Source organism: Corylus avellana, chromosome 1, assembly GCF_965113065.1.
Source record: "Corylus avellana chromosome 1, dhCorAvel1.hap1.2, whole genome shotgun sequence".
Classification (NCBI taxonomy): Eukaryota; Viridiplantae; Streptophyta; class Magnoliopsida; order Fagales; family Betulaceae; genus Corylus; species Corylus avellana.
In genome coordinates, this window is record NC_142490.1 from 2,060,182 (window position 1) to 2,086,113 (window position 25,932).

Below are 25,932 nucleotides of genomic sequence, written 5' to 3' on the forward strand. Positions count from 1 at the left end.
TACAAGAAAACATTTTGGCCCATCAAACAAATAAATCTGAATTTGTGGTAATTTGTCAGTGGCAGAAATATAAACAAATACATGCATAAATCAGTCATAGACAAGCTAAAAGGAATCCACGCTGAAAGCCTGAAACATGTATAAGAGGAAGCAATACCGAGTTGCACGAGCTATATTATACGTAGCTTCTTTCCACAGTTAATTGTTGCGCTCCCTAAATGGCGGTCTTTCATCTGAAATGACTTCATATTTCTTTGTGGCTGGAGAAGAATGGATATTCCAGTTCTCTTTTACAGACTCAACGAGCTCCTCATCCTCCTTCAAAACCATTCCTGAACCATTGTTGTCAAAAGACTGCACCATCCGGCTTAAACCACTCATCAGTTGTGAGTCTGCAGTGGAGAACTCACTGATCCCATCACCCAACCCCGCAATAAAACCCAACAAGTTTTCCCTGTCTGATAACAATTTCATGACATCTTCCAGTAAACTTCTTTTTTCGTTCTTCAGCTCGTTAACTAAGGCATCTGAAGTTCTCAGCCTTGTCTCCATTTGGGTAGTCAAATTCTTTATTTCCAACTGTTTTGCATCCAGTTCAGCTTCAATTTCCAATGCCTGCTGTCTTGAATGGCAGAACGATTTTTCCTGCAATTCCAGTTTCTTGTGCATATTACTGATATCATCCTCAAGTTCCACAATCATCAACTTCTTCTCTTCAACTTCTAGTGCAGCCAGTATCTCAACTGCTGTAAGCCTCTCCCAAGCTTCATGGACCAAATTAATCTCTGCCTGCTTCTTAGCAAGCTGTGAAGAAAAGGAGATTAATGAGCTATTGAACTTTTGTTCCAATGACTTCACTTGTTGCATTTGATCATCTAGTCTCTGGTTTTTATCTTCTAGTTGGAGGATAAGTTTTTCTTTCTCATGCCCGAATGTTCTCTCTGCCACAGTTTGTGAAAGCACAGCACCTTCAAATTCTCTTCTCAATGACTCTTGCTCCAGCCAGGCAACCTCTTTCTCAAGTTGCTCTAAAACCTTCTCCTTCTCTCTCGTAGACTGGAAAAGGCTCACTTTCTCTTGCTCAAAGGACATTTCTGTTTCCCTTGTGCTAAGCTTCTGGTCCAGGAACACAATCTGTTGCTGGAGATCATCTATTCTTCGGTTTCTCTCTTCTAACATCTGGATAAGGCTATTCTTCTCTTGCTTGAACGTTTCCCCTACATCTACTTGTGAGAGAAGAGAAGCTTCTAGCTCTTTCCGCACTGCGTGATTTTCTTCAAGATCACATTTCAAGCGTTCAGCTATTGATTTCCATATCTGCAATTCAAATTCAATCTCATTATTTTCACAGATTTTCTCTGCATATTCAGCATTTGCCCTCTCTAAGGCATCGCAAACTTCTCCAAGTTTCTCCTTTGAGCTGCTTTCCATCTGCAGAACTTGTTCTTTCAAGCAAAGTTGACACCTGGAAGATTCCTCGAGCATTTCCTTGTACCTCTCAACTTCTTTCTGCATTAATAGTCGCTGTTCATCCAAGGACTCAATCCTCCTTGATAAAGATTCAGTCTTCTCACGTTCTCCTACAGTATCTTTCTGGGCTCTAAGCAGAGCAGCGTTCTTCATCTCCAGCTGCTGCATCAACAAAGAAATATTATCCTCCCTCTCTTTGGCCTGCACATCCAGTTCAGCCTTCTCTTTTGCAAGCTTCAATTGAGCCTCAGAAGGAGCAGAATTCTTCATCTCCAGCTGCTTCATCAATAGGGAAATCTTCTCTTCTCTCTCTTTGTCATGCACATCCATTTCGACCCTTTCATTCGCAAGCTTCGATTGAGCCTCAGAAATTCCCAGTTTTAACACCAGTAACATTACAGAAATCTCCTCATTTTGCAATTTCAACTGCATAGCTAAAGACTGATGGCCTTCCAACTCCATCCTAAGCTCTTCTACTGCAGCATCTTTATTCTCCAAGTCAGACTGACAGGCTTTCAGGTCTCCTGCCATCTTTTCCATTTGAGAGCTCAATCCAGCTTCTTTATCTCTTTTTGCATAAAGAGCCGAATTCTTCATCTCCAGCTGCTTCATCAATAGGGAAACCTTCTCTTCTCTCTTCTCTTTGTCATGCACATCCATTTCGGCCCTTTCGTTCACAAGCTTCAATTGAGCCTCAGAAATTCCCAATTTTAATACCAGTAACATCATGGAGATCTCCTCATTTTGCAACTTCAACTGCATAGCTAACGACTGACAGCCTTCCAACTCCATCCTTAGCTCTTCTATTGCAGCATCTTTATTCTCCAACCCCAACCGACAGTCATTCAGGTCTCCTGCCATCTTTTCCATTTGAGAACTCAAGTCAGCTTCTTTAGCCATATTTGCAGAAAGAGCAGCATTCTTCATCTCCAGCTGCTTCATCAATAGGGAAACCTTTTCTTCTCTCTCTTTGTCATGCACATCCATTTCGACCCTTTCGTTCACAAACTTCGATTGAGCCTCTGAAATTCCCAGTTTTAACACCAATAACATCACGGAGATCTCCTCATTTTGCAACTTCAACTGCATAGCTAACGACTGGCAGCTTTCCAACTCCATCCTAAGCTCTTCTATTGCAGCATCTTTATTCTCCAACCCCAACCGACAGTCATTCAGGTCTCCTGCCATCTTTTCCATTTGAGAACTCAAGTCAGCTTCTTTAGCCATATTTGCAGAAAGAGCAGCATTCTTCATCTCCAGCTGCTTCATCAATAGGGAAACCTTCTCTCCTCTCTCTTTGTCATGCACATCCATTTCAACCCTTTCGTTCACAAACTTCGATTGAACCTCAGAAATTCCCAGTTTTAACACCAATAACATCACGGAGATCTCCTCATTTTGCAACTTCAACTGCATAGCTAACGACTGACAGCTTTCCAACTCCATCCTAAGCTCTTCTATTGCAGCATCTTTATTCTCCAACCCCAACCGACAGTCATCCAGGTCTCCTGCCATCTTTTCCATTTGAGAACTCAAGTCAGCTTCTTTAGCCCTATTTGCAGAAAGGGCAGCATTCTTCATCTCCAGCTGCTTCATCAATATGGAAACCTTCTCTTCTCTCTCTTTGTCTTGCACATCCATTGCAGCCTTTTCCTTTGCAAGTCGCAGCTGAGCCTCAGAAATTCCCAGTTTTAACACCAGTAACATCACGGAGATCTCCTCATTTTGCAACTTCAACTGCATAGCTAAAGACTGATAGCCTTCCAACTCCATTCTAAGCTCTTCTATTGCAGCATCTTTATTCTCCAACTCTGACCGACAGCCATTCAGGTCTCCTGCCATCTTTTCCATTTGAGAGTTCAATTCAGCTTCTTTAGCCCTAAGTTTCGCAGTACTATCTCGGTGCATCTGCTCCAAACTTTTGAGCCTGTTTCGTAGCTTTGCCTGAGAAGATGAAGCTCCTGATTCTTGTATTCCAGCTTCCTGCAGTTCTCTGAGGGATATCCGCAACTCTTGATTTTCTTGCTCTAGTTTCGCAGCTTGATATTCCATTTCTTTATAATCCATCTCTTTTGTGCCCAGTGAATGCCTTAGAGCTGAAATTTCTTTGTCCCTTTGTGCAGTCAAGCATTCCAGTAGCGATTTTGCATCCTGGCACTCTGCAAACGCATTCTCAAAATGTGTCTGGAATTCAGAAACTTGAGCTTCCAGATACTTTCTCCGGCTTTCTTCATGGGTCAGGGCTTGGTTGCACATTTGTAACCTCTTATTCAGATCTTCTGAGATTCTGGTTTGAGAATCTAACCTGGTCTGTAGTGAACAAATCTCATCAAGCAATGTAGATCTCTCCTTCTCCCACTCCTTCTTACTGTCCCTGAACTGATTTCGTAGCTTTTCATGCGCTTCTTGTAGATGTGCAAATTGTTCCTTTTTCCACTTTAGCTGATCTTCAAGCTTCCTGTTCTCCTCCTCCAAATTGAGCAACATATCATCTCTTTCTCTCAGTTCTTTAGATGCTTTAGCTCTTTTCTCTGCTTCCAAACACTTCTTCTGTGAAAGCGATAGACACCCTTTGAGGCCTTCAATCTCTTCTCTATATGCACGAATATTTTGCTCTTGATCCGTGATCCTCTCATTGGCCTCATCTAAAGCCAACACCAAATCTCTGTTTTCTTTTTCCCATTTAAGGGACTTCTCATCACAATCAACTCTAAGCTTATCATTTGCAGCACTCAAATGTTTAACGATAGACTCTTTTTTATTCAAACTGCATTTAAGTTCCTCGCACATTTGCTTTGCCACAGAGATTTCTTCTGCCTTTTCATTTAGTTCTTGAGATTGCTTCTCAATTTTCAGACTTGCTTCCTGGCTTTTTATGAGCTGTTCATTGTGGGCTTTCTTCAAGTTCTTGCATAATTCTGCTTTGCTTTTGCATTCTGCCCTGAGATTCTCAATCTCAGCTTTAGCTTCATCTAGTTTTTCATAAACCTTGTCCATTTTCTTTCCTTCCCCAACAACAAATCAGAAATATGCCTGTTTGCAAACAAAACAAGCTGAAGTGGATTAGGGCACTGATAAGTATATACAGAAGTACACTGTTTAACCAAAGGAAACAACATTAAATCATCAGAATTCTGACTATGCCAGCAAAATAATCAAAATTTAATTGGTGTCTGAAGCTTCAGTAACTAAGGAAAGCTTGATGAGCAGCGTTGTTTACCAAAAAAATGGCCTTTTGATATGCAAATGAAGAACTTGGCAAAATAATCGTGGTTTCTGCATTAACGATAGGCATATTGGTCGTACTAACAAACTCCCCCAAAAAAAAAGAAGAAAATTTTCTTAAAAAATATTTGATAACTAAAAAGGAAAAGAAATTTTACTCCGCTTATTTTGGAAACATTTAATAATATTCAAAAATTCACATGGACAACTTTCAGAATATGAAATTTTTTTCTCTGTTTGGTTGCTGGGAAAATGCTGGAACAGGGATGAAACAAACATTTTGGGTCTTCACTGTTCTACTCATCAGGGACCAGAAAACTATGAACTAAGGCCTACACTCGACTGAGCCAAGTACAATCTTTAGCAAACTGGCCTGGTTGAGTTATTAATTATTTGAGAACAAAAGAACGCGAAGAATTAAAATCACATTTATATAAATGCCAGGTTTTCTCGTCAACCAAACAGAGAACTACTAACACAGAGAAAGCCAACAAACATGGAAGTGTCCAAACTACAAAGTCTACAGAATTTACAGAAATTATTCATGCATGTGAAGTAAATGATCCAATGCCTTTGACTCCCATAGTTCAAGAAGTTACCTAAGGAAAACCAACAAAAAATACAAATTAACAAAATGCTGCAGTGAAATCCCAAGATTTCTGTTCTTTTTCCTACGATTGATCTCTAACCAAACAAGTTTTAAGAAAAACGAAAGGAGACCCAGAAGAGTACCTGGTTGTGAGATTATACATTCGACATCATACGAGGAATTACCGTTGACGGGTTTTGGAATTTTCGGGTTCTCGTTAAAGAATGAGAGAAAAGTGAGTCCTAGAAAGAGGAAAGACCGAAATCAAAGTGGTTTCAGAAATAGCCGTTAGGAGAGGGCCTTTTTGTATTTGAAATTGTATTTGACGGAGATTGACGGCGATATCATTAGTCATTTACGACGTTTGGATCCACCATCCACTTTATCTTTTTCTTTTGAAAAAGAGTACTAGCCGTTAGGGCTCGAGCTTGGGTTGGGCTACGGGTGAACCCTCGCCCAAATGTGCTAGACTTGGGTTGGGCTCTCAAAAGGCAACTTGTGTAAAATGAATTTTATACTGTAGAAGCTACCAAAACAGCCTTTTTCTTGGAATATATATATATAATTTTAATTTTAAATTATTGATTAAAAAAAAAAAAAAAGATAAAGTTTTCTTTAAAATTTGATTAGAGAAATAAAAATTTCAATCCCATTTATTAATCTATCATTTATCCTAAAATTATGCAATTCGCAAGTTTAAAAATATATGTGAGAATCATGTGATCTAAAAATAATGGGGAAACTTTAGAAAGTTTCCCTGAACTTCCAACCGTTTTGACAAGCACCCATTGAATTTTCAAAACTCTCATTTAGGCCCCCTAAACTTTGGTTTGTTTTCACTTTGGGCCCTTTTAACGTTAAAGTTAAACAATTTGACTTTTTATACCCATTTTACCATCCTCAAAACTACGTCGATTTGTGTCCTAAAACTACAATACCTATCCAGCCCAAAAAGACGTCATTTTAGGCATTAATTTTTTTTTTTTTAAAAAAAAAACGAAATCGGGGTGGCTCCAGCCACCCTTTGGCCAAAATGGGGTGGTCCGGCCACCCCATTTTGGCCAAAGGGGTGGCTCCAACCACCCCTGGCCGATCTGGGGGTGGTCCGGCCACCCCCTTGGCCAAAAAAAAAAAAAAGGGGGGGGGGGGGGGGGGGATTGGGTGCTTTTGGGGTGGCCGAAACCACCCCAGCCTCTTGGAGGTGGTCTGGCCACCCCCAAATGCACCCGATCCCCCTCCCCCCCCCTTTTGTTTTTTTTTTTTTTTTTTTTTTTTTTGGCCTTTTGGGGGTGGCCGAACCACCCCCATGGCCGAGGAAGTGGTCCGGCCACCCCGATTTCGTTTTTTTTTTAAAATTTTTTTTAATATTATGCTCAAAACAACGTCGTTTTAGGTTGGGTGGTGATATAGTTTTGGTTGAGAATAAAATATGTATAAAAAGTCAAATTGTTTGACTTTAACGTTAAAATGGTTCAAAGTGAGAGTAAACCAAAGTTCAGAGGGTATAAGTGAGAGTTTTAAAAATTCAGGGAGTGCTTGTCAAAACGGCTGGAAGTTCAGGGGGTCTTTCTAAAGTTTCCCCAAAAACAATTATCAATTAATAAATTTGGTTAAAATAAATTATTCAAACGAATGTGTTTGAACATGAGAAAAGAAAGAGGTTGCATATTTAGCTATGGTGGATGATATTTTATTTTCTTGTGAAATGTACTTTTTTGCTATATAAAACTTAGAGCAATGGTTTATTTATTGGACCAATGCATAGGATACCATTGGTGATAAGCTGTGACTAGTGAGCTAGGATGATTGGAGGACAGGAATAGTGTATTTAAGAAACCACTCAATCCATTGATTAAATTAGAAATGATTGTAATTGGAATAAGATCATTTTATTTGTTTATTTCTAGAAAAAAAGAAAAAGAAAAAAAAAGCAAAACATAAAAAAGGCAAAGCAAAGAAAGGGGAAATAGACATTTTATATCACATGTAGGTCACTCACACGCTTGCTGTCAAAGTTAATAAAAAATATGATCGATGAGCGACATTGAAGACTGAGAATTTGTTTGGGATTATACTTGAGAAATAAATTTTTTAAGTTAAAAAACTTTTTGACTTAAGGCTGTTTGAGGGACATAAAAGTGCGTTCAACACTCAAAAAGTCCGTTTGAAGAAAAAGTAGTCATTTGATAAAAAAAATTAAAAGTGTTTTTAAAGGTCTAGAAAGCCTAAAAATTGCCAAAACCCACATTTGAAAAAAGCTTACAAATTATGCTTAGACATCCCAACACTTTTTTCCAAATGATCTGGGCCTCACATTCATTTAAGAAAAAAAAAAAAAAACAATATAAATATATTTATTTATTGAATAGAGCAAATCATTTGGAAAAATGAATTTGGGAAGAAGTGTTAGGATGTCTAGTATTAGGGAAAAATGTAAATTCAGTCATTGTAGTTTACCTGATTTGCAATTAACTTATTGTGATATCAAAATGAACTCAAAGGTCCTTGAGGTATGCCAAAAAAATAATTTAGTCCCTATAGTCAAATTGCGTTCACTGATTTAACAGATTCTAATAGCGTAAAACATTAGAGCCAATATAATTGTGATACTTATCTCATTTAAGTTAGTGTCATATTAAGAGAATTTGTTAAATTAGTAAATGAAATTTGATTGTAGAGACTAAATTATATTTTTGGCATACCTTAGGGACCTTTGAGTTCATTTTGATACCACTGGGAGTTAATTGTAAATCAGGTAAATTACAAGGACTAATTTTGCATTTTTCCCCTAGTATTATCCAAAAGCTTTATTTCTCAAACACAATCCCAAACAGGTTCAAAAACTTTATTTTTAAGCTTTTGTTAAAAATGCGTTTTGAAGTAAATCTTTTTTTTTAAAAAAAAAAAAATACTCTTAACATTTTTTACCAAACATGTTAGCTTTTGTTTGGTACAACTTTTTAGGTACTAAAAATACTATTTAAGCTCTCAAACACAATCCTAAAAAGGTTCTAAGTGGTAAGCCAGTAAGATATATTACACAAATTAAAATTTAAGATATTGAAACCAACAAAAAAAAAAAAATTAAATTGAGTGATAATTAAAAAATAAAGTGTATATATATATATATATATATATAAATGTTTGTTTGTTTTTTTAGAAATGTCATTGACTGACAATAGCTTGGACATTGACCTTGTCAAAAGAACGTCCAAATCAAGCATGCTTCCTATATTTTGCGATTGCATACGTGTCGGGTCGGTGTGCATTTTAGTCGTGCTTCTTTTACTTATTTCCGCAAAGCAATTGTTTTTTTTATAAAAAAAGCATAATTAAAGAGAGATTAGCACAGTAGATTCCATTCCAGTGGCTGAAAAAGAAAACGTAAAGGGTATTTTAAAAGGGCAATTTTTATTTTTTATTTTTAAAAAAAAACAAGGGAAAGAAAGAGCGAGTGATTTTTCTTGCCTGGGATTTTTTCCACGTTCAACGGGTCATATCACCTCCGGCCCCAATATTCTCTTCTGCCGTATCCTTGAAGCATTGGTTATTCTCTCAAATCAAACAATAGATAAAAGATACTCAAAGATCTTCACAAATAAAATTATTTATTGTTTAATTTTAGTGGAACACTTTCACATGGCTGGCAACAAACAGTTGTCCAGGTGTGGAAATCATTTTCTACAACAGAAAAGTCATTGTTCTTCACTGTATAAAAAATAAAATAAAAAACATTTATTTCAATCTATTAAATTGACCTCTGTTTAAAATTATACCTGGAATTTCCTTGTATTAGCACAAGACACTGCTTATTTTTTTATTTTTTATTTTTTCCTCTCTTTTTTGGGTTCTTTTATGAGCATTGCAATTATAGTTAATCTGATTATTAATTTGTTACTTTATTATAAAACAATCTCTTGAAAAAAGTATTAAGCCTAGTAATACTTTGGGGCTCTCTTTACAGTGAAAAGATAGTGGTGATGAAAGTTTTTCCACTAGCACGATTCTAGTGTAGGACAATTACATAAAGTGAAAAGGTGGCTAGGGACACAATTAGCAGTGTGGCCCCAGGGTATGTTTCCACAAAAATGTCTCCCTTCTCACCTCTAACATTTAGGCTCGTTTTTGTTTTTTTGTTTCCCTTTTTAATATATATATATTTTGACATGTCCGCACAAGAGGGAAAAGGAGATTCAAACTAGTGACTTTCACTTTATGAGGCGTGATCTCCAATTGATTGAGCTACCCCTTGAAAAAAATATATTAACAAACAATGTAAACACAAATTACTCTTAAAAATACAAAAATAATATTTTACATTTATATCATATCATAACGCTATTTCAAAAAACACAAGATATAAGAGTTTGAGGTGAATTCCATCGCTATTAAGATATAAGAGTCCAAGAATAAAGTGTTGTTCAATTAAGAAAACAATGACAAACCTATGTAAAGAGCTAAAAGGGGTAAACAACCTTGTTTGATAACATTATTTAGCTCTTTTTTTTTTCTTTTTTTTTTTAATAAACAACCAAAAATATTAAACACTAAAAGTTACTTCTACTAAAAGAGATAGTTCTAAATAAACAACAATAAAATAGTGTCATTATTGATAGAAGATAAGATAAAGGAATTAACATTTGAAGCCTAGAATAGCACAGGCTCTGGTCTAATCTAACATGCCCAAAAAATAAATATGTTTGATGGACGTAGGTTAATGATTGAGTTAAATAATTACAACATATAAAGTTGAACCCATTGTTGATTGAAATAAGACAAGGGAAGTTATGATTGCTCTTGCAAGTGGTACCATCCATTCTTCAAATCCATTTCTATTAACCCTTCAACCCCGCATCACAAAACCCATGATTTTGACTAATCTTGGGATCTCCAAAAGGCACAAACTCCCTCTCTACACCCACTAATTAACACAAATTTCAAGCCAAAAATAGGAAAAATATTATCAACACTTAAAAAGAGTTGAGCAATTTATTAGGATAGGCTTCAATAGGATTATGGGGATTATGGCTAAAAATCAGTTTAAATAAGTGATTAAATTTATTTATTTATTTATTTTTTATCAGTTTAAACTTTTAAAATAAATGTTAATTTAATATTATCTTATCATCTTTAATAGGAAATCGTAAAGAATATTTTGATTCTACTCAACTAATTATTGTTAATTTTTTTATTGTTGGTTGAAAGTGAAACAAAATTCAAGGAAGATGTTGCATATGGAAAGGTTTATTTATTTATTGTATAAATTTATTTATTTATTTTATATATATTGTTTTGGAGGGATACTCCATTTCATTTCAAAATACAATGTTGGGATAAACTTCAACAGTTTTTATTTATTTATTTTTTATCTTCTTAAAACTGATGTAACTTTTAAAATGACCATCGAATCAAAATTTAAATATAATTTATTTAAAATTTAATGATAATTTTAAAAATTACATTAACTTTAAGAGAATAAAAAGACAATACTTAACATTACTTTTAAAAACAAGGGTCTTGGTCATTCCTCTTTTTTTTTTTTTTTTTTTTTTTTTTTTTCTATAATCTTGGACTGAGCTAACGTACACGTGTCACTAGCGTGAGCCGTACATACACGCAAAGATTGGGCGAGAAGAGGCCACGCCAGCAAATTTGGACGGTAATGATGCCCACTTGTCACGGAACCCGCATCAGATATTTTGCTCCACGATTTTAATAATCTGAAATTCACAGTAATTCAATGATTGGAGGCGCATGGCAACAGCACGGTCCAATCCGAGCCGTTGGCTCTGGTTCCATGAAAAATCCAAAAGTAAACGAAACAAAAATGATAAATAAAACAAATTAAATAAGAAAACGAAGTCTTATAAGGTACGGAAAAGACGAGCTGCTCAGATGGTTTTTGCAGTGCAGAGAGAGAGAGAGAGAGAGAGAGAGAGGGGGGGAGAGAGGGAGAGAGAGATAGTTAGGGTTTCGAACCCAGTTGTGTCCCTGTGATCTCACCGATCTTTCATTTCTAATCTATCCGGAGAGAATTCTACTGTTTTGCCTAAAGTTTCGGGTTTTCCGGTCAAAAATTCGGTTTTCCGGTGAGGGGTCTCATTTTTCCGGTGACATGAGGGTCTAGTTGACCATTTGACACTTTGAAATCAGGGTTTTGTCCTCAAGGTCGTCTTTTTTTGAAGTTTTTCTTCCTTGCTAAATTTTATTTATTTATTTATTTTTGCTGGAAATTGATTAAGCAAGACCTGGTGTTGGTGATCTAGGGTTGGACCATTTCGCGGTGATTGAATTTTTTGGATTAATGGATTTATTTTGTTTCTCAACGAGTTGTGTCTCATACTGTGAAAGGAAGACAAAATACTAGTTTCAAGACTTCAGCTTCGTGTTCTTTTGTTCATCGAAGTACTCTTCTTTTGTTGGGGAAATCTTGGTTGGTCCATTGTGGTATTTTTGGAGATTGATTGAGTTGGAGTTTCATTTTTCAGGGGTTTCCATTTTTGGAAAGTTTTTGCTGACTTGATTGAGAGAGAAGGGTCAAGATTTAGTCTAAATTCAATGGACTCAATTTTTTCGTGATTCTGGTGATCTTGTTGTGAAATTCAGAGAGAAAGATAGAAACTTTTTGCACCCATTTAATCATGCTTTTATTTTTGTGAAGGGCTTTTCTTAATTAATGATTGAGATTAATGGGTTTGTTGGATTGAATTGAACAATATCTTCTTTTGATTGATCTTGATGTATTGAGGAATCTGATCATTGCCTAATATAGTGGTTGCTGCAACAGGCAGCTACCACTTCCAATCCTTTTTGCTACCAATCGTCTCTCGCTTCCTCTTCATTTCCCCACAAAACTTTGCCTTCAAAGAGGAATCGTTGGTTCATCAAAATCTTTCAGCTTTCTAGCGAGACTAAATTCAGTGAACTGGATCTTTCCTTTTGTGTTTTTCAGTATTGCTCTTTAATTGTTGTGGTATAAAGAGAAAAGGTGGAGATTTTCGCACTCATTTAATCATGTTTCAAGTTTTCTGAAGCTTTGGCTTTTCTTAATCAATGATTGAGATTAATGAGTTTGTTGGATTTATCTGAACTATTTTTATCCTTTGTTTGATCTTATATTTATTGAGGATCTTGATCATTGTCTAACATAGTGGTTACTGCAACAGGCAGGCACCACTTTTGATTCTTTTGCTCCCAATTCTCTGTGGCTTCCTTTTAATTTTCCCAAAAAACTTTGCCATCAAAGAGACTCGTTTATTCATCAAAATTCTTTAGCTTTATAGCGAATTTGGGTTCGAACTATGGCTGTCTCTTTTACCCGTTTTTCGTGGAGGCTCTGGGGTGGGAAAGAGAAAGAGCCTGTCTCAAATGGGTCTTCTCTGAATTCTTCATTTGAGTGGGGATTTGGTCTGAGGGAGCCCGAGACTGTAAAATTCCCTACTGTGAAGGGGACCAAGATATCCTCGTCCCAAAGGAAGGTTAAGAGGAAATGGCAGAGTAGGGAAGAGAGGAGAATTGACAGGGAGTTCGATGCAGAGTTGGTACCATCTGATGGTGTTTGTTTGTCTGGGTCCGAATCCGATGACCCGGACTGGTCCATTGGATGGTTTGAGCCTCATGGACCTGATTTTGAGAGTGATGATGGCTTAGCAGTACTGGTTCCCAGCTATAGACCAGGTTGCAAGAAGGTAGTGGAGAGCTCAAATAACCAGCTTTTGAGTGCCATCACGAACCTCACAAACGAGTTCTCTCCTGGTAAGAGCTATAACTTTAGCTTTTGCATTTGGTTTTACCTTTTTCTTCTTTTCCTTTTATTTTGTTTGTGTTTGTATGAAGCACTAATTTTGAACTCCTCCCCTATTTTAAAGAGCACACTTCCCACTCATTTTGAACCTTAATTTCATTTGCATCAAAAGACACCAGTACATGTCCAAGGAGCAATAAGATGTTTTAGACTTTGAGCTAGATAACTATAAACCTCTGGAGACACCCAGTAGCTGTTCTCTGCAGATGTTTGTTAACCATGTTAAGCACAATGACCTCCATCACTTGGTGTACAAACTTAGGGGGCGGGAGAGAGATTTGAGAGGATCAGCTTCTTTGGACTCTGAATTCTGGGGAAAAAGAAAATGATAAAGAAGGGAGAGATGAGAGAGAACTGAAGAAAAGCACATATTAAACTGTTAATAAGAAATTAAAGATAACATGATGCACTTAATACAATCTTGTAACTCCTTATAGGGCTACTGAGAAGAGCTTTACTTCAAGTGGTTATCTGCCTTATGTAAGCTCTCTGCCCAGTCGCAGACTCTGGCCACCCATTAACGGCTGAACTTTTATCACCCTTCATGTGTTATATAGCCATCAACAGATGTTATGAGATGATCTAATTAGTAGACCTTTTTAAGTTCTAATGTTCCTATCTAAGACTTTTTATTGCTTCTTGTTGAATGAGCTGAATTAAACTGATTTGGGTTCTTGCAAAGCTCCCAGTTTAATGAACTAGTAAATTTTAGCTTTGTTGCTTGAAAGGTTGTTTTGCCTTTTTTTTTTCTCCTTCCATCCTATTATAGACCCAAACGGTTTAAATTGGTTGCATTACATTGGTGAATACCTGATTCATGTCATCCATGCTGAATTCATCAATGCAATTTTTTTGATTATGCAGAGGGCACAAACTGTATGGCACAGTGGCTTTCTTCTCTTCAGAACTTCGATATCTAGAATTAGCTGATCATTCTCAGAGTGGCCCTTTTTGAGTTCTTCATTCCGTGAGCGTTTGAAGAACCAAATCTATTACAGTAGCAATAATTGTTGGAAAAAAAATATAGAACCAAAAAGATCATGTCAAGCTCTACATCAGCATCTTGATTATGAGTGCAGATGATTAACGCCCAATTGAACACGACCATAAAATGTCCAGTTAAGCAAACAGAAGAACCATGTTCTTCGATTGTGAATGAAGAAGACAGCAACAGATGCTTTCCAGAGCATGCCATGTTCTGTTATTCATCCTTCCGTTGGTTTGGTGCATGCATCATTGGGTTGCTAGGAGAAACCTGAAACATAATGGAGCTTCTTTTTGTGTAAATACAGCTTTTGTGAATATATGACATATAGCTATGCTTCTGCTCACTTCTACTGTAAATAATTCTGCTATTGCCTTAGTCAATGAAGGGCCACTCTGCTATTATTATCCCATGATAGCATTTTTTTAATGTTAATTTTGCATCCTTGAAGCATTATTTTGTTACTACTTTGAAGTGCTTTTTTTTTCTTTTTTTTTTTTTGGTGGGGGGGGTCTCTCTTGATATCCCATTTATAGCTCATTCTATGACACTAGTTTAACTATAGGTACTGTGCTCCCCCAAAAAAACACTCACAGGTTAATGATACAATTATCATTCCTTTTCAGAGCTACACCAACTTGATTCTTCTTGTTTCTGTGAACATGATTTCTTGCTCACTTGTTTTGAGACAATAATGAGTGATAATGTCTTCCCCAACTTTTCCCATTATGAAGGCCCTGCAAATTGCAAAGGGGATCCAAAGTTTTTCACAGTATGTGGGGTTAATCAGGCTGCAACAGGACCACATGAATGGGCAGTTGGTTGATGTTTACTTTGTTCATTGATGAAGTCATTGCGTCTAGCGATCGCATGTGGCCTCTATTGTTTTGTTAGTAGAGTGAAAGTGATTTGATCCATAAAGTTTCTTTTCAGGCCAAAAATGAAAACCAAAGGTTCTTTTGTTTCCTTTTCCTTATCTAGTGGCAAAAATGCTTGATTGTGAATTTGTGAGAGCTTGGGCCCCCCGAATCTTCCGTGTAGCTCACAAGAAAATGTGTGGCTCTCTCTCTCTCTCTCTCTCTCTCTCTCTCGTGCATGGTTTCTTCACACGTGGCTTTCCTTGCACAATTGCACCCAATATCTCAACTTATGTAAAAAAGTCACATTTTTCTATTTTAACTATTTACTTTTTCAAATTATTTACCTTTTATTCTTTATTTTAACTATCAATTTTTATTATTCTATTTAAATTATTTATTTTTGTTACGTATCCATTTTACTATTCTTAAAAAAGAAAAAAAAAAAGTGAGAATAAGAGTAATGATTTGAGTACTTTAGCAGCTAACATTTTTTTTTTCTTTCTAAAAGCTAAAATAGCTAGCTGAATTGGGCTACTTTTTTTCTATTTTAAGCAAAATATCCTTTGGCTAGGTAAATGAGAATGATCCGAGGAGACATTTTGAGGAAGCAAATGGTCTCTGTCAACAGCATTTTCTATGGCAATGTTATATGACCATTCAATTCCCACGGTGTTGGAAACTTTGCTATTGGTAGTAACTTGATGATTACAATGTAGTTCTTGTCTTCTTTGTTATTGATTTTATCAATCTTGAGGAGCTGACATATGCTAATATTCTCACCGTTGTGATAGGTGCACCATCGAGAATCTAAGATCCGAATTTGTGTTTGAAAGCATTTTCAATCGGTCTCTCATTCTCTCTTTTATTCGGATCAAGAATGAGAACGACTCTCTTATGTAATACTTTCCTTATTTGCTTAAAGAAAAAAAAAAAAAAAAAAAAAAAGAAGTGTGACTGAGAATCCAAGATTTGAATTTGTTTTAACATTGCTAGCTATGTTCATTTTTTGTTACCATCAGTTGTTAATTATATAATTAAATTTATCATTTTTTTATCAATTTAAACTAATGAAATAAATAATAATTTAATATGATGTCGAGTGTAAAGTTGTGGGTTCTGAAAGAAAACTTGGATAAAAGTATATTAACTAATGATGGTGTCTAGTCTACCAAATTTGGAGGAGCATTTCAAGCTTCAAGAAAGATACGGAGAGCATTAAATCCTCCTTTGCATGTGGAGTTGTATTATATTTCTAGTAATCGAATTCGGCCTAATGCCAAACAAAGCACTAGTGAACAAAGCCATTCTTAGGATTTCTCTTAGCAATTACTTCCCCTGTCTACTAGTGACTACCATTTAACCAAATGCGAAATTAAAGAGGCACAAGTTTGAAAAAGATTTTTTTTTTTTTTTTGGTGGCAATTAAAAGAAAGAAAGAAAAGAAAAAGAAATTTTTTTTTCATAAAAAGTGACTAAAGTATCTATTCTTAGGCACCCTCATTTACTTATGAATATATTTTATTTTATTGTATTTAACAGTATACACGTTACTTAAAAATTTTAAATGATGCGACAATATATTCACCACGTTGATAACAAATACAGTGTCACTATTAAATCCATAAAACTAAATGAAATCATAAAACATATCATATCTCCATCTCAATTCATCATCCATTTTATCCGATGATCAAATTAAGTGTTGATGGGGTACCCTCATTTATCAAAATTAGGTGCTTTGCAAAAAGCAATTTTAAGATCTTTTGGTGGGTGATATCATATGATGGGTTTAGTTGGACAGCTTTTGCACGGAAATTAACATGTAAAAGGAATAAAAAAAAGTAGGATAAAAAGGCAAATAAAAGAAGAGCTTCCCTTCATTGTGTCAGCACCAACCTGGCAAAGCCGGCAATGCCACGTGGAATTGACTCATTGGTTGGTCGGGACCTCTTTTTTTTTTTTTTTTTTCTAATAGAAAGAGGGAAGGGTTACAAAGGAGGATCTTTTCCATTCTTGATCCTGATGGAAGATAGAATGGGGGATCCTGTGGGAATGCTACCAAACACCAGGTGGGTAGCGGCCCATTTTGCTAAAGCGTGTGCACGATAGTTAGCACATTTAGAAACTTTCGAAGCATGCCAGCTTTGATAGGTCGGGGCCTCTTTTGCCTCCTTTTGTTCGAGAAGAAGGTTTCAAACAATCAATAAATCCGACCGAAAATTGCTCCCCTCCATTAGAAAGGTCTTTAGCATATTCCCTTGGTTGCACGCGTTCTTGTTTCTTTCATTTTCGGTCTTTGAAACCCTGTTTTTCCTTTTATTCCTCCAAGCTTCTCTATTGGGTTCCATGTCTTCCCTCCTTGTGTAGAGAGACAGAGATGCAAAGAGAAAGATAGGAAGAGAGAGTCAAGAAGATCCAGAAGAAGAAGAAGAACCAAAAAAAAAAAAAAAAACCAAACATGTTACAGAGAGCTGCAAGCAATGCATATTCATGGTGGTGGGCAAGCCATATCAGGACCAAGCAGTCAAAATGGCTGGAGCAAAACCTTCAAGGTGCTTTTTTTTTTTCTTTTTTTTTTTTCGTTGATCAACCACGTACTGGGCTTTGGTCGGGATCACATGCATTGTAGCTTGAGCATTGAATTCTTGTATACAATGGAAAAACGCTAACCGGAGTGATAAGGGTCGTAATCTGAATGAATTTTTTTTTGATAACTGATTGCATTGAATCTATATATTCTGATAGGATCCAATTGGAGGTTTATGGATAGTTTGGCATTACAATTGAAGGTGTTTGATTAATATTGTCTGTGATCCGTTTATAATCCAGGAAACAACTTTCCAACCAAATTTAAGGTTGTTTTCTGGAAATCATCTCAAAAACATTGTGTCAAGTATGGTGTTGGTTTTCTTCAATTTTCTTTTGTTAAGGTATACTCTTTTTTATTTTATTTTTTATTGGGTAAGTAGGCATGCTCTTAATTAATCAAGGGTTCTAGCTCTGATTCAGTCTGGATCTCCAACTTTTTTGCTCAATCTTATGGCAGAACATGTGGAGTTTTGTGAAGTTGTTTCTTAGATTCCAATTTCCTGTTCTGAAACGTTGATCCACTCCCTAGATCCTAGGAAAATAACAGCTGAAAAGATGTAGAAATTGAAATATATACCTTTTTATCTGCAAATAAACTGTTTTGACATTCATAAAATCGAGGTGGATTGCCTGATGAGCCAGGAAATTTCATGGGAATTGCAGATATGGAGGAAAAGGTGCACAACGTGGTGAAACTCATCGAAGAGGATGGGGACTCCTTCGCCAAGAGAGCAGAAATGTACTACAAAAAAAGGCCAGAGCTCATACACTTTGTGGAAGAATCATACCGAGCTTACCGAGCTTTAGCTGAACGGTATGACCACATATCAACAGAGCTACAAAATGCCAACACCACCATTGCTTCTGTTTTCCCAGAACAGGTCCAATTTGCAATGGAGGAAGAAGACGAAGAAAGCGTGCCTAGAGTGCAAAAAAGGGCTCCGGAAGTCCCGAAATCAAATATTCCTATGGTTCCAAATATTCCAAATAAAGAGTTAAAGAGAATCATAACATCAGCTACAAAGAAATTGCAACCTAAGAAGACAACCAAAGCTGCAGCTGCTGCGACTGCAGTTGCTAAATCTGGGTTGAGCAAACCCAAGGCACTCGAAGAGATTGACAAGCTTCAGAAACACATTCTAGCCCTGCAAACTGAGAAAGAGTTCTTAAAGAGCTCTTATGAGCATGGGCTTGAAAAGTACTGGGAAATTGAGAATCAGATTAAGGAAATGCAAGGGAGAGTTTTCAGTTTGCAAGATGAATTCAGTGAGGGCATGGTCATTGAAGATGGCGAGGCTCGGAGATTGATGGCAGCAGCCGCTTTGAAATCATGTGAAGAGACATTGGCTCAGTTGCAGGTGAAACAGGAGATAGCGGCTGAGGAAGCAAGAACTGAGTTCAATCGGATTAGGGCTGTCAGGGAGAAGTTTGAGAGTCTCAAGGCTGAGTTTCATAGTGATCAGATTAATCAGGAAAAGCCACATGCTGCAAATGGGTCTATGAATGTGGTACAAGAGTTAACAAGCTTAGACGAAGAAGCGGACATTGTGACACGAGAGAGACAGGAATTGGAGTTGTTACGTGAGAAGATGAAGGAAAACTTTGAGGCAGGGGCCAATGAATCTCTCGGTGTGACAGAGATGGTGGAGAAGATAGACGAGCTTGTGAATAAGGTGATCAGCTTAGAAACTGCGGTTTCATCGGAGACTGCTCTTGTGAAGAGATTAAGAACAGAAACCGATGAGCTTCAAGCACAAATTCGAACCTTGGAAGATGATAAGGCAACTCTAATTCATGGGTCAAACAATATCAGCAACAAGCTGAAAGAAATGGAGGAAAAGTTGTACACTGTTCAGGACCTAAACCGCAGTTTTAAAAGCCAGAATAACAATCTCCAAACACATTTCAGTGAAGCACGCTGTAATCTTGATCACCTTTCTGAGAAATTGCAAAGCGTGAAGGTAGATGAGGAGCTTGAGCTTACAGGTCCATCACAAAAAGAAGAGGAGTCTCTAGGTGAAGCCAACTTGCTGAAAGAGTTCAAAGCACAAGAAGATGCACTGAATCCTGATGATGTTTCCAAGAAACTGCAGGGTGTGAAGCTAGATGAAAAGCTCGATGCTACGGGTGCATTACAGAAAGAAGAGGGATCAGCAGCTGAAATCAGATCACAAAACGAGACATTGAATCCTGGCGAGGGTTCTGCAAAAGCTAACGATGCTCTCAGTACTTCTGCTGAAAATGGTGAATCCCAGGCAAATAATGGCCCTAATAGTTTATCAGAGAAAGGTCAGGGCCTGATATTGCAGGACGAAGATGATAAGCCAAATTCATTGAAGACAGTTGATAGTCTTCTCACTGTTGAACCAGAGGAAGAGGAAACAGTTCAAGAAGATGAGCCAGACTGGAAGCAAATGTTTTTGAATGGATTGGAGGATAGAGAAAAAGTTCTACTGATAGAGTACACCGCAACTCTTCGCAATTACAAGGATGTCAAGAAAAAGCTTCTTGAAGTAGAGAAGAAAATTCAGGACGGCAATTTTGACACGACGTTACAGCTAAAAGAACTGAAGAGTGCTAATGCAATGAAGGAAGAAGAGATTAAATCATTGCATCAGAAAATAAACCTTCTGCTGAAATGTTTCGACGGAAATGAGGACGTAAAAGACTCCACAGGTTCAGACTTGCCACAGACGTCTAATTCATTGGATGATGTAAATTTTGAACCTAAAGCAGGAATCGAAACATCAACTGCAACTGAAACCTTGATGACTCTGGCAACAGAGAAACATGACATCAAGGCGATTCTAATTGACCAAAGTGATACTATGTCAGCAATTGAAGAAAAGCTCCGAATGCACATTGATGAACTGCTAGAGGAGAACTTGGATTTCTGGTTAAAATTCAGCACCTCATTCCATGAGATACAGAAATTCGAAACTGGAATCAAGGATTTACAGGATGAGATATTGAAACTTGAGGGAAAAGGAAAGAAGCTAGAGGCAAGTATTACTGCAAAATATGCTCTGAAATCAGATGTACGGCCAATATACAAGCACTTGAGAGAAATACGGACTGAACTAACTGTCTGGCTTGAGAAAAGCGAATTACTGAAAGATGAACTACAGTGCAGATTCTCCTCTTTGTGCAACATCCAAGAAGAAATAACAACAGCTTTAAAGGAGAGTGCTGAAGAATATGAATTCAAGTTCACAAGCTATCAAGCTGCAAAGTTTCAAGGTGAGGTCTTGAACATGAAACAAGAGAATAACAAGGTTGCAGATGAATTGCAAGCAGGTTTAGATCATGTGACAGCCCTCCAACTTGAACTTGAGAAGACTCTGGCAAAGTTGGATGAGGAATACGGGTTTTCTGGATCGAAGAAGGAGGAAGAAAGTCCCCAGCTGGGACACGGACACAGTCGAAACCGCATTCCTTTGCGGTCATTCATCTTTGGTGTCAAATCAAAGAAACAAAAGCCATCAATCTTCTCCTGCATGAACCCAGCAATGCATAGGAAGTATCATGGTATGAAAGCAGCAGGACCCCAGTTGTAAATTGTTCTAATTCTTTTGCTCAGATTCATTTTTATTTCTTTTTCCCTATTTTTTAGAGTATTTTGACAAGAGATAAACGATTTCTTTCTTCTCTTTTTGGTTTTGAACTGGTGAAATTATGCTTTCCGTGTCCTATAAATTTTCCAAGTTTGTAACTATCAAAACAACAGCAAGGTTTCCGTTTAATTTATATTTGGCGTTTAAATTTTATACAATGGGCATCAGTCACGTGGTTGACAGCAGGAAAATCTTGGGTAAGTCATCAGGATTTTTCAATTGTGAAAACTGTCAACAAGTTCAGAAGAATGACTATGCAAAGTGACTAGTCCGGATGACCCTACTACAAGATTACATACAATACTCTTTCTTATGTCTTGAAGGGTTCATAATCGTCAAAGGCTGTATAGTTCCATTTAACTATTTTTTTTTGCCCCCCTAAAGATGTGATTTTCAACTCTCAAGAGCAAGAAAAATGTTTCTTTATGATGTCTTCAATCATCATGTTGGAAATGAAGACCCAAAATTTTTATTTCATAGATTAAAGATCTGTGCTGATGAGAGAGCAAACTAATTTGAGTGCCTAAGCCCCTAGCTATTATAATCCTTATTATCAATGTCGTCATGTTCAATAAATTACACTCATTTTAAAGGGGTAACTTTTTATGTGTTGTTTTTACTCCATATCTTTGCAGGTATACAGAGGCTCATTGGGCAGTCAAAACATTTTAACAAATCAAAACATAATGAGGCAAGGAGTTAGCTAGAATAATCACTATAATGACATTTTAACAAACGTAAATTGTTCATCTCCGGCGATGATATCACAGGTTGCCAACACATGATTACAAGTTAACAGAGATACATAATGCATTTCCATAACACTTCTTTCCTCACTATATGACAGAGCTTGAATTTTATACCACCAAGATCAGGGCTCGTTTAGTGCACCAAATGTTACCTCTGACACTACCTTGGCCCCCCTTCCCTTAGCAATGTAAAGGCCTATGTGATGCATCACCTCCTGCCATGACAAACAAAACAACAATCAGGAAGAATTGCATATATAAAAGACACACAATGAACAGGCAAGCAGGATAGACTTTTATTAGTTTAAAGGCGAAGGATTTTGAAACTGAACTGAATCTGAGTCAATTTAAAACCAAGCACCTTCAAATTATTGTAACCAAGACCCAACAAGGGATTACATAATTCTTTGAATCACATACCCTTTGAACCACTAGTATGCTTAGTAGTCATCACTATCAATGATGCATTATCATTCTACTGATTAGCAACCCAAAGGAAACAAATTTTATTTTTTCCCACCTTTTTATTCCAACTGTCTAAAGTTACATTCTCAGTGTTCAATCTCAACCCTACCTCCCTGCCTGTCAAAAAGTTTTGATCTAAAGCATCTCCTCATAGTTGTTCTCAGATAGAATGATAAGCAAGCAAGTAGAAAGAAGCCTTTCTTTTCTTTTCTTTTTCTGGATACGTTGTAGTAACCTTAACCACAGAAATTAAGGTGGGGGAGGACTTAACGCCAACTCCTGACGCATAACCAATACAAGTGCCATACAACTGCACTTATATCCATATATAAAATTCTTATATTGTATTATATTGTGTTAAATTTATACCATATATCAAAAAATTAATATCAATATTACCATCCCTTTTTGGCTGGCTAAGCTACAATAATATAACCAATAGCCAAAAAAAGTTCAACAACTGAAGCATCATAATATTGGTATAACTTAATCAACTCTATCAAATATCAAAATGAATGGTCCAACTTAACCACCAATGTGATTCAAGTTATGTCATTAAAAAGTTAGTATTGTTCATTGGATAGTTCACTTGAGGATAAAGATAAGTATTATAATGGTTTGGAATTACCAAGTTCTTCTGTTTGTACTTATCTCATTAAGCAATGAAAATGAAATACACAAATACACGGATTCAGAAATGGGTGTACATATCAAAACCAGGAAACTTTAGAGATTATTTCACAATCACTCCTTTTCCCCTAATAATTGGTGTTTATAACTAACAACTCCTGCGTTTCAAGAAGGAACCATTCAAAGTTTCTGTAAGTGATCTACAAGTTGATACAGAGATTTTTCTTTTCTTTCCTTTTTCTCTTTTTCTCACCAGGCACGTGCGTTTATTGAAATTATAAAACTATTAGATATATCATATATGGGTTTGATTGGCCTTCTATGGAATCATTTTACTGAACATACGGATATTCATCCTGGGCCTTGAAAAATAAATGTTAGCTCTGAGATCCAAGTAACAAGGCCTTGCGCACGCACAAGTTTGAATATAAATAAGGATTTAAAAGAAAATTAGAGAACCTATAATTTTATTATTCAAATTACCTGTGGATGAGCTACAGCATCTTTCAGAGTTCTGGCAATATGAATAGGCAGGTCAAAGGTAGCACATCCTTGGGAATAGACAATCACATCCTCCAGAGGTGCAAGGAAACCACGATTTCTAGCAGACAGTGCTGAACACACAAAATCCAGCACACATATATCTGTGCATATCCCTACCACCAAAATCTATATGAACAAGAAAATGATTGTAAAATTAGATTGAATGTTGCACTATTAACTGAAAATACTACAAACCACAAATTTCCTTTAATAATATCATTAAAACGACACCATCAGAAGCAGACTGTGTCCTTTGGTGACACCGGAAATGCTTACCTTTTTTATCTGATTATTTTTCACCCAATCTAAAAAAACATTGGACCCATCTTTTTCAATTGAGCCAACAAACCCGTCAATGCAATCTTTGCACCTAAGGGTTGCAGACGCTTCATTCTCTAACCATTGCAGGGCTGCAAGATATAGGAAATAGCAAATGAGAGAAGGAAATCCATAAATCACTCAGCCGCAATGCAAGCATTTTCAGCAAAAGCAGGAAAAATATTGCAGCTAATAAGAAGGGAAAAATAAAAAATAAAAAATGAAGTACCAGGAACCAGTTTTGCCTCATCTGTTCCAGCTATACAATGAGGAGGATATGGGGGTTCAGGAATATCTGGGTGATGGGAGTCAAGGAAAGCAAAAACAGGCCAATTCTTGTCACAGAACTCTCTGGCAAGTCTCACCGATTCATCCACCATCCCAGAAATTTGCTTGTCGGGCTGTCTTGGAGCCTATACAAAACACAACTATATAGTGAATACGACAACTTTTTACAATAATCACTTTGTGACTACATAACCAAACGACAAATTGCTAAAAACTTTATAGGACCCATTTGCCGATTCATCAATAAGAGTATATTTGCATTAAGCATAACCATCAAACCAGAGATTAAAACAGAGCTTCGTTTTTGGTGAATAAAAATAAAATTGTTCCCAGAATTATTTTTCTAAACGCGGCAAATTTAGATTTTGTTTACCAAACTATTGGGATTGCTTTTCCAATAGAAAATACCAATTGAAACCAAAACCACAAAAGGAAAAAAAGAAAACGAAAGAAAAGGACCAAAAATACGACAAGAATATGTCATAACGCACGTTATTAGTTTTCTCATCGTACATCCGGACAGAAACCTTAATGAGGTACGAGGTATCAAAGATATATATATAATTACCAGATTGCCAGCGCCGACGGTGCAGAAGCCATTAACGACGTCGACGAGGACGAGACCGGTCTTGACGTCCCCAGACAGAACCAGTGATTCTTGTACCACGGGGAGCTCGTCCTTCAACAAGTCCACTGTCGACGGAGCCATCTCTTTCTTTCTTAGCCTCTCGAACGAAAAATCTAAGTGAATGGCTGTGCGCCGTTGATTTTAGATTGGATTAAGATACGTCAGAGATTGAATCATTGAAGTCTTGACCACGCAATGGCCAATGAGCGTGTCATCTTGTGCGAATCTGATACGGGGGAAAACGCCGGGCCATATGTCGTAGTGACTTTCCACGTAGTTTTTTTATTTTTTCTATGAGTGCCCCTTCAACAACTGAGATTCCCCAACAAACTCTATATTTTATAGAAATGAGTTTCGCTTACATATTTCGGAGGAATGATAAAGACCCAACTTTTTTGCCTAACAAAAGTTTAACTTTTATCTTATTTATTTTTAAAAAATAAAATAAAATAAAAAATGAAAAAAATATTTAAAGCAACTCTATCTATTTTTTATCTTTCTTTTATTTGGTATTTTTTTAAAAATGAAAAATGGTATTTTTTTCATAATAATGTCATTTTTTTTTTAAGAAAATGTCATTATTATGAAGAAAAATACTATTTTTCATTTTTAAAAAAATACTAAATAAAAGAAAGGCAAAAAATAGATAGGGTTGCTTCAGACATTTTTTCCATTTTTCATTTTGGTTTTTTTAGAAAAAAAATAAAAGGTAAAAGTTGGACTTTTGTTGAGCAAAAAAGTTGGGCCTTTAGCATTTCAATGTAGTAAATATCATATTTGACAGCCCCTTCGGTCAGGACCATATGTGAAAGTGCTGTTTTATTGCCTCCAATCTCCATTTGACACATCGCCATTTCAAGAAAATTGTAAAAAATTAAAGTAAGAACAAATACAGCAAATCAAAGTGAAAAACAAAAAGACCAAAAACCCCGTACCCCTACCGCCAAACACATGGTCTAGCCTAACCCACGCCGTGGGTCTGGCATGACCCGTCTCAAAACCCACCTGAAACCATCGTGACCCGGATCACAACCCCGATTCTAATGCTTCACAACTCAATTTTAATGCTTCAAAACTTGTTTCTAATGTCTCAAAACTTGTTTTCTGATTCAAAATTAAAACCTAGAGGTAGAAAGTAAACCCTTTAAGGATTTTATCACCCTAAAGGCCGAAAA

The 25,932-nt window shown here is 36.6% G+C and overlaps 4 protein-coding genes across 4 annotated transcripts; 2 read left to right on the forward strand and 2 right to left on the reverse strand.

Annotated features, from left to right (window-relative positions):
* Positions 1 to 12: 12 nt before the first annotated feature.
* Positions 13 to 5,527, reverse strand: LOC132168534 (basic helix loop helix (bHLH) DNA-binding superfamily protein). Its single transcript, XM_059579526.2, has 2 exons — positions 5,428 to 5,527; positions 13 to 4,503 (listed from the first exon to the last, which is right to left on the reverse strand). The coding sequence occupies exon 2, from the start codon at positions 4,465 to 4,467 to the stop codon at positions 199 to 201; it is 4,269 nt and encodes a 1,422-aa protein (XP_059435509.2). The 5' UTR covers positions 4,468 to 4,503; positions 5,428 to 5,527; the 3' UTR covers positions 13 to 198.
* Positions 5,528 to 11,172: 5,645 nt separating this feature from the next.
* On the forward strand, positions 11,173 to 14,529 carry LOC132172391 (uncharacterized). Its single transcript, XM_059583879.2, has 2 exons — positions 11,173 to 13,039; positions 13,953 to 14,529. Exons 1-2 carry the CDS (start codon positions 12,586 to 12,588, stop codon positions 14,006 to 14,008), a joined length of 510 nt encoding a protein of 169 aa, XP_059439862.1. The 5' UTR covers positions 11,173 to 12,585; the 3' UTR covers positions 14,009 to 14,529.
* Positions 14,530 to 17,391: 2,862 nt separating this feature from the next.
* Positions 17,392 to 21,200, forward strand: LOC132171985 (protein NETWORKED 2D-like). Its single transcript, XM_059583404.2, has 2 exons — positions 17,392 to 17,485; positions 18,186 to 21,200. The coding sequence occupies exons 1-2, from the start codon at positions 17,392 to 17,394 to the stop codon at positions 21,077 to 21,079; spliced, it is 2,988 nt and encodes a 995-aa protein (XP_059439387.1). The 3' UTR covers positions 21,080 to 21,200.
* Positions 21,201 to 21,835: 635 nt separating this feature from the next.
* Positions 21,836 to 24,882, reverse strand: LOC132171184 (nicotinamidase 1). Its single transcript, XM_059582433.2, has 5 exons — positions 24,698 to 24,882; positions 24,071 to 24,254; positions 23,800 to 23,933; positions 23,464 to 23,649; positions 21,836 to 22,100 (listed from the first exon to the last, which is right to left on the reverse strand). Exons 1-5 carry the CDS (start codon positions 24,836 to 24,838, stop codon positions 22,008 to 22,010), a joined length of 738 nt encoding a protein of 245 aa, XP_059438416.1. The 5' UTR covers positions 24,839 to 24,882; the 3' UTR covers positions 21,836 to 22,007.
* Between the last annotated feature and the right edge of the window lie 1,050 nt (positions 24,883 to 25,932).